The sequence below is a fragment of the Drosophila subpulchrella genome, chromosome 2R, assembly GCF_014743375.2.
Source record: "Drosophila subpulchrella strain 33 F10 #4 breed RU33 chromosome 2R, RU_Dsub_v1.1 Primary Assembly, whole genome shotgun sequence".
In the NCBI taxonomy this organism is placed as follows: domain Eukaryota; kingdom Metazoa; phylum Arthropoda; class Insecta; order Diptera; family Drosophilidae; genus Drosophila; species Drosophila subpulchrella.
This window is the reverse complement of record NC_050611.1, coordinates 13050742-13065565: the sequence shown is the minus strand read 5'-3', so window position 1 is coordinate 13065565 and position 14824 is coordinate 13050742. Positions and strand designations below refer to the sequence as shown.

The window sequence follows — 14824 nt, the reverse complement described above, 5'->3', positions numbered from 1 at the left end:
GATGTGACTCAAACTGTCGTTTTGTTATCTTGAGTCTGACATAGTTGGCATAGTTTTGCGTATAATTAAAAATTAATTGAGGTGCTAAATGGGTAGCGAGTACTGCATTTTTGCATAATTTTACTAAATAAATACTATGTACTTGAAAAAATTGAGAATTCTAAATATTTGAAGTGAGCAATACAGCTAGAATAAATTGTGATTTAATTGAGGAAATGCTTTCATTTTGCGAAATACTTTGTATATTATAGTATGCTATGCAGTTCAAAGCAAAAAAAGAATTAAATGTGAATACAAAATAATATTTTAAGCTAGGTATATCTTTATTATTTAATAAATCTATAGCACAGAATATTAATATTCTTAAATAAAATAATAACCTACACTTAAATAAATTTAATAGTCTGTAATGAGAAGAATTTCTGATACGCAGATCCTATTCTATTCGTTTACTAAAAGTATCTCAACCTAAGATGTCCCTCCGAATATATTGATTCGAATAATTATGCCTGCTCGTTTCATAATGATAAGTAAATATCCATTTCAAGTATCCCATGCCGCACTAATTGTTCCTACGTGATCCAAACCCGAAATAGAGAACTATGTAGAGCCGAATCGAACAGATATCATCCTCCAATCGTCCAATGGGAGAGACGCATTAATTTAATGTGAGTTTCAGGTCATTGGTAGGAAAACCGAAATTGATTGCCCCAATCTGGGCGAACAATCTCTTAGTTCTCTCAAGCGCAGTTCCAGTCCGAGTGTGTAAGTGAGAAACCTTGTAGATACATCCCGGCCATGTGTATCTGTATCTCGCCGTTGATGGGTCCATATCTAAGGCATCTTTCATGGGTTCGTAGGTAAGGTTTTATTTTCGGCCTTTGGTTTTCGGCATTTTTGAGGGCGTGTTTGCTGTTGTTCTTACCCCAATCATTCCCTCCACTAATTATTTATTACGCTTTAGCGTCCGCGCAGCGAGATATAGATACATTTTCGTTTGGGGCACCATTCTCAGGAAATTTGTTTATTTATGGCCGCTGGTGGCTTTGTTATTAAAATGTTATTGGATTTCTCTCGCTTTCCAGCTGGGAGAGCCCAAGATTGGGCCAAGATCATTAGGCATATGTGTGGTGCACTGTGGTGTGGGGGGGTGTCGTGATAAATGATTTTCATTCTGGCCGACAGTTTCCCTGCCTGCCATTTGCTGTTCCCTCTGCCCCCCCCTGCCCCTTGAATTTAATGTTCCCTTCTTCTGTGGCCCATAAATTGGCTTTATTTTTCATTTCGGGCATTTTCAGGTGTCAGCCACGATAAAATGGCCGCCTTAGAGTGTTCACGATCCTTTGAACTAGCGCCGAATTTTGGGGTGAGAGGTGGAAAATGGTATTTTCCCAGTCAAGGACAAGCCACCCAGAAGGTTTGCTGCTGGTCGTGTGACTCCAGTGGCCTTGATTAAAAACAAAAACGGGAAAAACAAGGAAAAACAAGAAAAAACATCATTAGAAGGCAGGCGAAAGCACCTTAATTAGCCGGGCAACAAGGACGAGTCAAGGTCGCAGCTCATGGGAACTCATTTGCAGTTGCTGCCGTTCGCAGCTTCCGTAGCCTTCGTTCTGTTTTATTTTCCTGTTCCAAAACATTTCGAATCCCGTCTTCGTCCTGCCAACCGCACAATTATTTGCAGCCGGAAAAAGGACCTCCTGGAGAGGGTGCGTTGCTAATCGCCTGCACTTGTCCCCGTCCTTGGTCAACATCTGTGAGCCTCCGTCTGAGCCTGTCTAATATGCTTAGAGCATATCCTGGCCGACTTTCATGCTTTGCGGTTTAATCGAATTTACAGATTTCCAAGGAGTTATGTTTAGGGCACTGTTTGCAAACACGGCTCCGCTTAGGTTTTTATTGGATTAACCGCACACAAAACACACAAAGGTGTCTTAAGTCGCCCAAACTCTTGTTCCTTGGCTTATGTAATTTTGTTTGGCCAGATTTCCTGGAAAATCTTGTCGATTAAGTGGGCGTCGAACAAGGGATTTGGGACACCAACAAAGGCCTAGATTGCAATCGATGGCGATCATTTCTGCCACTTTCTCCCTTGCCAAGTGAAAATTCCTCTAAAAAGCAACCAAAGCGAAACTACAAACCACAATCTAACAAAGTTAATGGCCATTTAAGCATTAAAATAAGATATTAAACACTCAAGACCATTTAGCGCCCAAAGGAGAAGAGCAAACATCAATGGCAAATGGCAGAAAGCGGCTAACAAGCTTGGCTAAAACTGACAAATTAGCTGAGAAAACAATTTGCGGCGAGTGGCAAATTAAACAAATTACAGCTTTGCCGGCAACTTGCAGCGGAAATTAGCCAACAAAAGCGAGTGGGTTAATTGATCGAAAACGAGTTAAAGACGCATCCAAAATCCGGGCAGATGAAGTCATAAAATTCTTACGACTCTCGCATCTTTTCAGCTCGATTCTGGACTTGTGAAATTCCATCCGACTTAATAAAATTAATAAAAATCGCCAAACAGCAACCAGCCAAATAGCAATAAATATGAAACTCGTTTTGTTGTCTTGGCCAATCGGTCCGATCTATTAGCTGGCTATTTTCCCTGGGCAAATAAAGTAGTCAAATTTATAATCAACAAGTTCATTAACATTTAACCCTAAACAAAATACAGCGAATACAACAACAGCCATGATAAAAACAACCGAAGGCGACAACTCAACGGATGAACAGCAAGCCAAAAAAAATGTATTTTTAACAAATTAAAAATTGTTTTAAAGCCTGAGGCATTGTGCGTATTAAGCTTAAAGGGGCAGGGCGGAAAAAGGGGGAGCAGGTTGGGTCAACAGGAGGTGGAAGTGATGGGAGTTGGTCCGAAGTGAAGGAAAGGCAGTCAGCCAACTGACAAACGATTTACGAACAGAGTTAAATTTTAATTAAAGCCAGCCCAGAAAGCTGGGAGGGAAACCCCGTGAACCGAACTACGCCACACACTTTCTACAGATCAATTAAATATACCCCTATAATTTACAAAAAAATATCTTCACTAATTTATTGACATACAATATTTAAAACGTTTGCTAAAAATGAGAAGAATATTTTAAAATTATTCAATATATTTTATTAATCAAAAATAAAATCCTAAAAATAAATGGTAATGCCAGAGATATTTATTTTCTGACAGTTTTAAAGGTTCTAAAGTTTATCTTCCAAAAAAACCTCTCTAGAATATAATACTTCCTTTGATGCTCACCTAATATTAACCAATAAATCACCACCAAGGGCAGAAATAATAATTCAAACCAAAATCTCTATCAAGATAACTAGTGTGCACCCAAAATAAATCACGCTGACCATATCGAATATCACACGGAAACCTTTTATCTTCCTAAGTGGCGCACTTTCCCCATTAATTCCAGCGTTACTTTCGGCATATCACTGCGGCAGATCGTCGGTTCCAATTACGAGTGGTAACTCTATATCGGAATAGTTCCCAGAAGGAGAGCTCCTCTCAAAAATGGTAGGGTATGCAAATGACGGGCGGACGGACTGCTCATTTGTCCCGAGGGGAGTGGGGCAAAAAAAAAAAGTGGGATTCGTGTGTGAGTACGAGTATATTATGACTCGCATGTGTGGCCATTAATAACTCCCGATCGCCACTCGCCGGCACTCAGCACAGCGGAGGGATTTACGCATTTGGCTGCGTAAAATATGAATTTTAAATTACCCAGCCTCAGTTTCAGTTTCTGTTTCCCGTTTTCAGTTCCCATTACCAGTTTGCCGTTGTTAAGGCGAAGAGAAATTATTGGGTTCGGGGCGAGGAGGATGGCGGGTCTTGAGTTGGAGCCCTACAAGGCGATCATTTAATTTCGACCAGTTTTCGATCCAGTTTTAATTTCCATTCCACTTTGACAATTGAGTTGTAGCCCGCGATTAAGACCCTTATGCAACTGTGATTTCATTAACATGCCATTTCGAGATGATAATATCTCTAAAATATTACAACAAAATGGTGTTTACTTATACCACAACTTTCATATTACCTTTTTCATTTTACAGGGTTTAATGACTTGTTTTTGTATGTTTTTATTGAAGCACTTTATAATGATAGAATTTTTTAAAAATAATGGATTGAATATTTTTCCATTCGTTACTGTCAATATTTCAAATCACATTGATAAGATCGCAGCCACATAAATTTAATAAATATTATTTAAGCACTTTATAATGATAGAATTTTTTGAAAATACTGGCATGAATATTTTTCCATTCCTTACTGTCAATATTTCAAATCACATTGATAAGATCGCAGCCACATAAATTAAATAAAAATGCAAATGATATAGAAATAATAATATCCATATATCGTAATGTGTTTTTCGGTGTGTTTTGGCACTCTGACAAGTTCGTTGTTCGAGTCTTTTGTTTGGCCGGCAGCAACGAAGCTGAGAAAAAGCCATTAGAGGTCGAAAAGTAACCGAAACAGAAATATAAATAGAAACAGAAACAGAAACAGTAGCCGAAGTGGTGGAAAGGCAAAGCTCATTAGCAGTTACCATTTTATCCAAACAGACGCATCATTATCATTAAGGGCAAACGGGAAAGCAGCATCAGAAACAAGTTGAAAACTTTAATTAACGCATTTTTACGCAACTGTCGGCGCAGTTTAACCCTTTTTGCGGCCAAGCGCTGAGCAAACACGACAACGGTAATAATTGAAAATCATGGCAATCAAAGCGGAAAGTGTGGAATGGAATGGCTTGGAAGGGTGGAAGTTGAGCGGAAAAATCAACAGCTGCCGACGGCAACAGCGCAGTGGGCGAGAGGGAGAGGGAATGCCGGTGAAGGGGGAAGTGCGAGAGAGAGGCAGCAGCCATTGTTGTCATGCGTGAGAGAGCAGGGTGGAGTGAGCGAGAGGCCAGGCATGGTGCGAGCGGGACAACTGTCTGCCTCGAGTTCGAAATTCGAAGGGGAAAGAGAGCAAGCCGAGTTCCAGTTTCCAGTTTTTCCAACTTCGACTTTTAATGGCTGACCGCAGACTGGAAGGTGCGTTCGAACCGGTTAAGACCGAAGCGAAACGGTTAGGCCGCCTTAACGGCATTTCAATTCATCGATATGCGCTATTAAAATATTTATTAATTTATATTCGATCCAAGTCCATTTGATACTAATAAAAATGCGCATAAAAATTGCATAAATTTCAGGCCATTGATTGTGGAACAGGTTAGCCACGAAATGTGCTCTGAATATGGATTATGGCTTATTGTCTGGGCGTTAGTTTATTGGCGGCAATACGGGCTTATGACACAATTGGCAACAGGAAATGGGTGGGAGTGGTGGCCAGATTACTCTCTAATTAAATCCTTTGGGCCATAAATCAGTAGCCCACATGACAACGATCGCCTTTATTATGCAAAAATTAACACAACAAATACCGCTGGCCAGCAGGCAATTCATTAGCGTTTTCGTTATTTCGTTATTTGATTTCGGTTTTATTCGGCCCGAACAGATTCGTTGATTTATGTGCCATATATCAGTGGCTCTATATGTTCGGATTCCCTCATCGCCACACTATTTGCAGCACATGTTTCACATTTGTAGATCGTCGTTTGATTAGAGCCCCCCACAAAAAAAAACCGATCTATTGTTAATGTCCAATGCCAAATGGCGTTCGTTTTTAACACCTTCTGACGTTTATTTTGACAGTTAGCGATGGTTTTTTATTTTCGTTTGTCTGCCAAATCGATATTCGATGGGCAAATAAATAACTTAAAAGTCAATTAAATATCAATCAATGGCGTCAGCTGTTTTTCAAGGCACATTTAACTGGTTAATTGGAGGGCCAGTGAAATAAATTGTCATGGCGTATTTAGCGTGTTTTTGTGAAAAATCGCAAATGATTCTCGAGGGGGTGGGGGTGATGAAAAGTCTGTCACCCCACCCACTATTTAAATTAAAACAATTAGCTTTGCGGTTTTCCCATACTCTCTCCCTCTTTCTCTCTCTCTTATCCCCCCTCTTCACTTGGCTTAAAGGTGGTGTCGATAAAGTTGTAGGCTGTAGAAAACGCAGATTGAAACGTCGCGGCCAAAAACAAAATCAACAAAAACTAAATGCTTATGAAAAGTGTCCGTGGAAAGAGATGGCACTACGCTCTCCCCCTCGTGGAAAGGCAGCCATTTTCCTGGCTTACTCACCATGAGAGTGAGCGGTGCAGCCATACAGCCCCCAGTGGGTAACGCCCCGTGAGAGAGGGAGAGCTTGCGCCTGCGCAGTTCGCTGGGGACACAGTTGTCAACCGACTGACAGCTCCAGCATGCGCATAATAAAGTCATATTGCCGCCTAACAAGCCCCCCTCGCCAAATTGCCAGGAGACAGTGAGTGAGAGAGAGAGAGCGATGGAGAGAGGGAGAGGGAGTGAGAGAGAGCGGACGAGGTAACAGGAGTGAGGGAGCCAGCGAAACCGGTTCGCACTGGGCAGGTGACAAGGCTAAGAGAGAGCGAAAATCGATCAGTGCAAGCAGAAGGCGCAGCAGGTACATCTTCCACTCTCATCTCCTCACGTCACTGTCACCAAGCGGCTGTCACTCACTCACTCGCCTGCTCGCTCGCTCGCACACACTTGCGCCTCGGTGGGCCCTCTCGCTCACGCTGCCGCACTCGGACCTCTCTTTCGCCCGTGACAGTTCAATCGGCTCTCGCGTTAACTCTCCCCGACGTCGGCGCTGCGATTCCGAAGTAGTCAACTAATTCAGTCGTTGCGCTCGATGTGAACAGACGTGCGTGTCGGAACAACAGCCGAAAATCAAACACGAACGCTGAAAGAATCTCAAACTGAGTCTCAATCGCAAGAATCAGTGGCCCAGTGTCAAGTGACCCAGTGACAAGTGTCTTGTGTCTTTTGTCTTGTATATTCTGGTGACCCAGCCAAGTGGAAACCCACAGATAGACCCAATGGCCCTGGAGGATCGCTGCAGTCCACAGTCAGCGCCCAGTCCCGTTACCCTACAAATGCAGCATCTCCACCACCACCAGCAACAGCAGCAGCAGCAGCAGCAGCAGCAAATGCAGCATCTCCACCAGCTGCAGCAACTGCAGCAGTTGCATCAACAGCAACTGGCCGCCGGTGTGTTCCACCATCCGGCCATGGCCTTTGATGCGGCCGCAGCAGCCGCCGCCGCTGCAGCAGCTGCCGCCCATGCCGCCCATGCGGCTGCACTGCAGCAACGCCTCAGTGGCAGCGGTTCGCCCGCTTCCTGCTCCACGCCCGCCTCCTCCACGCCGCTGACCATCAAGGAGGAGGAGAGCGACTCCGTCATTGGGGACATGAGCTTCCACAACCAGACGCACACCACCAACGAGGAGGAGGAGGCGGAGGAGGAGGACGACATCGATGTGGATGTGGACGACACGTCGGCGGGGGGACGCCTGCCACCGCCCGCCCATCAACAACAGTCGACGGCCAAGCCCTCGCTGGCCTTTTCGATCTCTAACATCCTGAGCGATCGCTTTGGTGATGTGCCAAAGCCGGGAAAGCCTATGGAAAATCAGGCTAGCATTTTCCGGCCCTTCGAGGCGAATCGCTCGCAGACAGCCACGCCCTCCGCCTTCACCCGAGTAGATCTGCTGGAGTTTAGCCGGCAGCAGCAGGCCGCCGCCGCAGCAGCCACCGCCGCCATGATGCTGGAGCGGGCCAACTTCCTCAACTGCTTCAATCCCGCCGCCTATCCCAGGATCCACGAGGAGATCGTGCAGAGCCGCCTGCGCCGCAATGCAGCCAATGCCGTCATCCCGCCGCCCATGAGCTCCAAGATGAGCGACGCCAATCCCGAGAAGTCCGCCCTGGGCTCTCTCTGCAAGGCAGTCTCGCAGATTGGACAGCCGGCCGCCCCCTCGATGACCCAACCCCCTTTGAGCAGCAGTGCCAGCAGCCTGGCCAGTCCGCCACCCGCCTCCAATGCCAGCACCATCAGCAGCACCTCCTCGGTGGCCACCAGTTCGAGTTCCTCCTCGTCGGGTTGCTCCTCGGCGGCCAGCTCCCTGAACTCCTCGCCCAGCAGCCGACTGGGAGCCAGTGGATCGGGGGTCAATGCCAGCAGTCCCCAGCCGCAGCCCATTCCCCCGCCATCCGCCGTCAGCCGGGACTCCGGCATGGAGTCCTCCGATGACACGCGATCCGAGACGGGATCCACCACCACCGAGGGCGGCAAGAACGAGATGTGGCCCGCCTGGGTGTACTGCACCCGCTACAGCGATCGTCCCAGCTCAGGTTAGTATTCTTAAGATAAGTTAGGATTTGGGAACAGCAAGGTGGTTATGATCTAGGTCTTAACCATTTTCCAAAAATTTGAACTATTAGAATTACTCATTTCTACTGATATGAGTTGCCTTTGAAGTTGTCAAAACAAGATACACCCAAGGGTTCAGCCTAAAAAACGCCTTAATATCTTATGCTACATGACACACGAAAATGGTATATGGTAACTGGGGACCAGGACCACCCTTGGGGAGCGCAATTGTGGCGGCAGCCTTTCAAGCAGCTCTGTTTTGTGTCATAAATCCCAAGGACACTGCCACAATTAGGCGACACGCGGACAATGGCAATGAGCCCGAATCGGACTCCCATTTCTATAGCCATTCCCTATCCAAATCCGAATCCGATTTTGGGCCTCACGCAGTGCTGCGCTCCGTTTAAAGAGCGACACTTTATGTGACAACATGTAGCGCAGGCAGCGCTCGCCTATCGGAACTGTTAGATCCTCGGGTCGAAGGTCACCAGTCACGCACACACGCCAAGCAGAAGCAGCGACCCTAAAACGCGCTGACGATTGACAGAGAGAAAAGTCGGGGGGGGGAGAAGTGTAGGGGGAAATCCCGTCAGCCGAAAGGAAAACTCTTCTCCTCCGCTCGGAGATTTTCCTTATAGCTCTTCTTAGACCGTGTGTTAATTGACGAGTTAAGTGCTTTTTTATGGCCGACAATGGTTTTTTAATTTGGTGTCGATGCAATCGATGGCAGCCCATAAGCGAGGCGTTGATAGCCCCACTCCGCGGCTGGGAATTAATCAAACGATCTCCACTTACTGCCGGTCAATTAAATTATAATTTACAATGTGTGGAAATCTAATAGGCACTTCGGTTCCCGGGGTCTCCTCCACTTGCCAATTAGCCGGTGACTTGGACCTGGTCGGCTAATTAGAGAGCTGGACTAGGAAGCCATTTGCCTAAAATATGCGACCTTTGGGTTCGTTAGAGTTCTTCTTTTTTCCACTGACAGCTGACAAATTGAACACTTCCCAGCCAGCACGCGAAAGGGAGCGCGAGCTGAGGAATTCCGCCCAGACATATGCTAATTAAATCATTAATATTATTAATAGTGTTTGCCGCATTTATGCAAATAGAACTAACGTATTTTCTGTGTTCTCTATTCTGATATATTTCAGGACCCCGCTACCGCCGCCCCAAACAGCCAAAGGATAAGACCAACGACGAGAAGCGACCACGCACCGCCTTCTCCAGCGAGCAGTTGGCCCGCCTCAAGGTGAGATTCTATACCATACCATACCATATACCATATACCATATCCCACATACCATATCCCAAATAGTTATACCGCGTCACGTATACCACATCACATATAACACATCCCAATTACCATATCCCATATACCATATCCCATATACCATACTCCACATACCATATCCCAAATAATATACTCCATACATCATATCCTACATACCATATCACATATACCTAATTACCATATTCCACTTACCACACTCCACATTCCATAACCCAATTACCATATCCCATATACCATATCACTTATACCATGTCACTTATACCATATCCCATATACCTTACTTAACTTACAAAATCCATTATACCATATCCTTTATGCCATATCATTTATACCATATCCTTTATACCATATCCCATATACTATATCCCAACCCATCCGTTTGTTGTGTCATATTTGCACCAAAATATTGACACCGCCCGCTGTTAATGTATCCTGGCATCCTGGCCACCGCATCCTGTCCGTACTTAACCAATTAGACACGCCCGCCCGAAACCGCAAATAATTGATTTTCCCTACCTGAATAGACATCCGAAACTCATCCAGAACTCCTCTGTTCCACTTACAGCGGGAGTTCAACGAGAATCGCTATCTGACCGAGCGGAGACGCCAGCAGCTGAGCGGCGAACTGGGCCTGAACGAGGCCCAGATCAAGATCTGGTTCCAGAACAAGCGGGCCAAGATCAAGAAGTCGACAGGCTCCAAGAATCCGCTGGCCCTGCAGCTGATGGCCCAGGGATTGTACAACCACACCACCGTGCCGCTGACCAAGGAGGAGGAGGAGCTCGAGATGCGCATGAACGGGCAGATCCCCTAAGCGGCATCCGCTGGTTCTCAAGGAGCTCCATCCTTCTAAACGGGGGCGTGCAATATTCGAGGGCGTACAAATGGTTTTTCATGTGATATAATTGTAGCGTACATATGTTTTCTGTATATATTATCGTATAACCCTAGCCTAAGCGTAAGATCTATCCGTAGCGAATTCGAGCTGTAAGTTGTTGGCGTATTTATTTAACCACCCTTTGGCTAGCCGAAAGTATTATGCCGTATTCACCCCCAACTCGTAATCCCCCGAACACAAAAGGCTTGTCGCTATCGCCGCACTCTTAAAAAAAAAAGCTTCGACTTTCAGACGTTTATTCCTACACAAAATTATCTATAGTTATTATTCTCTATAAATTATGTGCTTACGAACCACTTTGTAAACTAAGTAACTTAACAGTTCCCTAGCTTAATTCCTAGTTTACACACATAAGGATTGCTATGAATGAGTATTTTTAGTTAGTAAGCGAAATGTTAACGAGCAACTAGTAGCTGAGCAATGCACCTAAGAAAATAACGAGGAAATGTTTGTGCTAAAGCAAAAGTTCGAAAAAAGAAAAAGTAAAAAAGAAATAAAAACAATAATGGAAAAAATTAAAAAAAGAAAAGTGGTTTTTATTCTAAGGCAAAGGTATCTTAAAGATAAAAGGGAAATACCACCCAGTTACCAGATCCCATGTGGGTTAATCGTTAATAGGTGGTATTACGTCTAGAGATCCTTTGTTTTTCACCCCTTCTTTTGCAGACTGTCACATCAAAGGCCCCAGAACATTAAATCACGAACACTTGTCGTCGGGCGAGGGTGCCGCTAATTGCACAATCACATTCCGAATCAAAATCCGGGGCCATAGCCGAGCATCTTGGGCTTCTTCGATTCCATTCCGTTTAATTAAAGGCAAATCCGCGAGCACTATAAACAAATATCTGTGACGAGACAGAAGACAACACAACTGAAAATAGAAATAAAAAACCAGCAGGGAGCAGCCGCAAGTTGGCATCAAATGATTTATTGGCACAGATCTCGCGGCGAGCGGCGTTAATTTGCTGAAAATAAATGCAAACGCGAATTGCAATGCAAATTTAGGGATGGGGGCGAGATGGGCAGCTGACATTTACTGGCAAGCGATGATGTGCACTGCAGTCGGGTAAACGAGTATATATGCGATCATAAACGAGTAGTGAAGTGAATAAAACGAATATGAATTGATGCCAAACGCTAATTGCACGGCTCGGGGCTCAGATCCGTTCGCATGTCTCGAGGGGCTTTGGCTTTGACTGCGGCCAAGGCGGATTCAAATCGCCCGAATTATAGAGGCGCAAATCCATTTGTGCACGTAATGAACCAATTAGACAATTTGCCCATTAGCAATACACACAAACACCGCCGCAATCTGTCTCGCCATCTGTCTGTACGTCCGTTTGTATCTGTCGGTCGGTTTGTATCTGCAAATCGAATTAAATGGAAGCGGAAATCAAGTAAACTTTTTTATTAGGCACTCTATTGGTTGGTCGGGTACATCTCGACGGAGTGAAACATCGCCTAAGGCCTTTATATAAATTTGTATCTTTGCTTTTCCTTATTCAACTAACGCTACGATGTTATCTATTCGTATCTGTAATCGTATTAGGTGAAAGTCGTCTTCCAGATACCATTTCTACCAGATGCCTTCAAAAATGGTGTGCCTTTAAGTTTTCATATTGTTATTGGATACAAAGAATCCACCAACTACTATATCTTTTTAATAAGAAATGTTTTGGAGGTGAAATGTTAGAAGAAAATAAATTTCTTTATTTAAGCATTACATTTTGGTCACTCTTTGAATGTAAAAAAAGGTAAACCCAAGAATACTAACATAAACATTTTATATCACCAATTTAATAACCCTAAACGGTAATAATGTTTATTTCAATAAACATAAAACTAAACTCCAAAGAGTTAATAGGATTTTCAATCCCAGCCTTTAAATGACCACAACTTTTCCATTAGTTTCGAATCGATATGATAATACCAAAATCTCCCTTGTTAATGTGAAATCCCTAAATTTTTAATTTCCCCTGATATATTTTTAGAGAAACAATTATATGTTGCACCATTTAAATTAAAACGTGCTTTAAGTACCACTTACTTATAATGAATCACTTTCAATAACAGTATTGATTCATCGATTTGATTGTTACTGCCGCACGACTCTATCAGTTTTGTAACGATGGGGTCACCAGTAATTGATTACCTGCAACCTAGCGTGTGCAATGTGTTAGTAATTTCAGTCTAATACTTCAGCCAACAAAACGAAGGCAAATTATATACCCCATCGATTGATTACCAAAGGGGGCTATTGAGATATCATCATAGCATGTCGGGGTCACCAAATGTCAACTAGATTCGAGATATTATAATATTATATTATTATATTTCATTCTGACAGGGTGCTCCCCAAAGTCTGTATTTTAATAGCGTTTTTTTGTTTGGTTCGATATCAAAGCAAACACTTTCAACACTTCTAATTAGCAGAAATTGCCAAGTGACACACTAAATTTCACTTTCAGACAGCTCAAGGAATGGAATTTCAATTGCGCATACAATGTACGGGGTATTTAGTTGGGGGATGCTGAGGCATATGCATATAAAGACGGAGTTTGGGGGAGCGACGATGCGATCCATCGAGCGAGCTATTAAAAAGCCACAAAAACACATATGCCGACTCCATAAGTCAGTCGTCTGTGTGGGCGCAGCCACCCCTCCCAGCCCGATCCCCATTTCCATACCGCCTGTGATTTATGCCCCTTTGACGCAGGCTACAAATACAAAATGCAATCTACAAAACTGCACGGAGAAAAAGTAATCAAAAATAATTTAAAGAACAATTGAAAAAGGAATTGCATTTATAGAACATTACTTTACCTTTTTGATCATATTTGTCTATTTAATGTATCGAAACGATACATTGTAACACTTCTTTCTTCGTTAATAAAGCCACATAAATAATGTAGTTCTAAGAATATCTTTTTTCAATACCTAATAATAAATTATCAAGTTTGCAATAGATACATATGGATTTCTAAGTAAGTGTTATTTGAAAAATCTAGAAAAACATAAAGGTTTTAAAGTTACATTTTAGCTTTTTAGTAATATTAAGATATATAAACATGATCAATATTATAATTTCAAATCGATGTGTATTTTTAAGGGAATGTTTTCTTGTAAGATCTACAAGTTCAAACATGTTCGATATTTTTTAAATTGCACTCCCGTTTGTATTTCTAAGTAAACGTTCGTTATAACGAAACTTTCTAGAAATGTAAAAGATTTTAAGAATGATCACAAGATCTCCTGATATTTCTCTCCGTGAGGAGATGCTGCTCAAGATGCTGGAGTGAATAGTATTGCCCCTTTTGATATAGGGACTACGGACACGTGTCTGGCACCCCTTTAGCCCCCACATCCCTCATTCCCAGCAGCCCTCGATCGCTAATTGCGCTTTTTGGGTGGTGCATTTTGCAGTTTTGTCGCCTTAATTGCCGCGATGCAGGCATCTAGTAAACGTCGAAATGGGCGACGGCAGATTTATTTGGCCCATCGCAGCGCCACTTGTTTCCGCTTCGCTTTATCAATTGATTTACGAGATTCGCTCCCCGATGGGCAAACGAAATACTGAAATACGAAAACACAAAGATACAAAGATACTTTACGAAAAGTGGGAATACGAAACAGTCGTACTTAAACGTTACGATTACGAGCGCCTGATGTTCGCCATTTGCCGGCAGAGATGTCAGTAAAACTGCGGCTGAAGCTGGAGCTGTTGGCATTTCATAATCGCTGCTGCTGCCAGAGTTCCGTGGAAAGTGCACTCAATTATGGCCAACAGACAGGCTCTCCCGCTTGTTTTTTCCTCACTTTTTCTTGTTGTTGTTGTTGTATTTTGTATCTTTACCACGCCACGGCGCTACCAATGGCATGAGGAGTATCTCATGAGTATCTCACATTATGGGCTGCCAAGTTTCAGCTTCAGCTCCAGCCTAAACAAACATTCAAATGCCCGGTCGGTCGGGCGGCTCACACACTTGGCTTGGATTTTCAGCAGAAGTCAACGCCAACATGGATGGATGGCCAGAAAGGCTGAGTCTGGGGGGCTGAAACCGAGTTTGAGTCTTTAAGCCCTGGCATCATCATCTCCTTCAACTCGAGACGTCAATGCTCTGTTGACTCAACGCATTTGATCGGCTGTGTATCTGAGTATCTCGGTATCTTTGTGACTCTGTATCTGCCCCCAACCCTCAACCCCTTAAGTTCTCTACCAGCATTTTCCCCGAGCTGGCGCTTAGCACTGGCCAAATATTTGAGCCGCGCTTTGTTAACCCATTGTAATTGATTGTCGTTCGTTAGGCGCATTCTGCATTGGGATTTTTGGAAGCGGACCC

General features: G+C 43.8%; 1 protein-coding gene across 1 annotated transcript; it reads left to right on the top strand.

Moving 5' to 3' along the window:
• Positions 1-6703: 6703 nt before the first annotated feature.
• On the top strand, positions 6704-10978 carry LOC119549845 (segmentation polarity homeobox protein engrailed). Its single transcript, XM_037858137.1, has 3 exons — positions 6704-8273; positions 9447-9544; positions 10152-10978. The coding sequence occupies exons 1-3, from the start codon at positions 6959-6961 to the stop codon at positions 10398-10400; spliced, it is 1662 nt and encodes a 553-aa protein (XP_037714065.1). The 5' UTR covers positions 6704-6958; the 3' UTR covers positions 10401-10978.
• The last annotated feature ends 3846 nt before the right edge of the window (positions 10979-14824 follow it).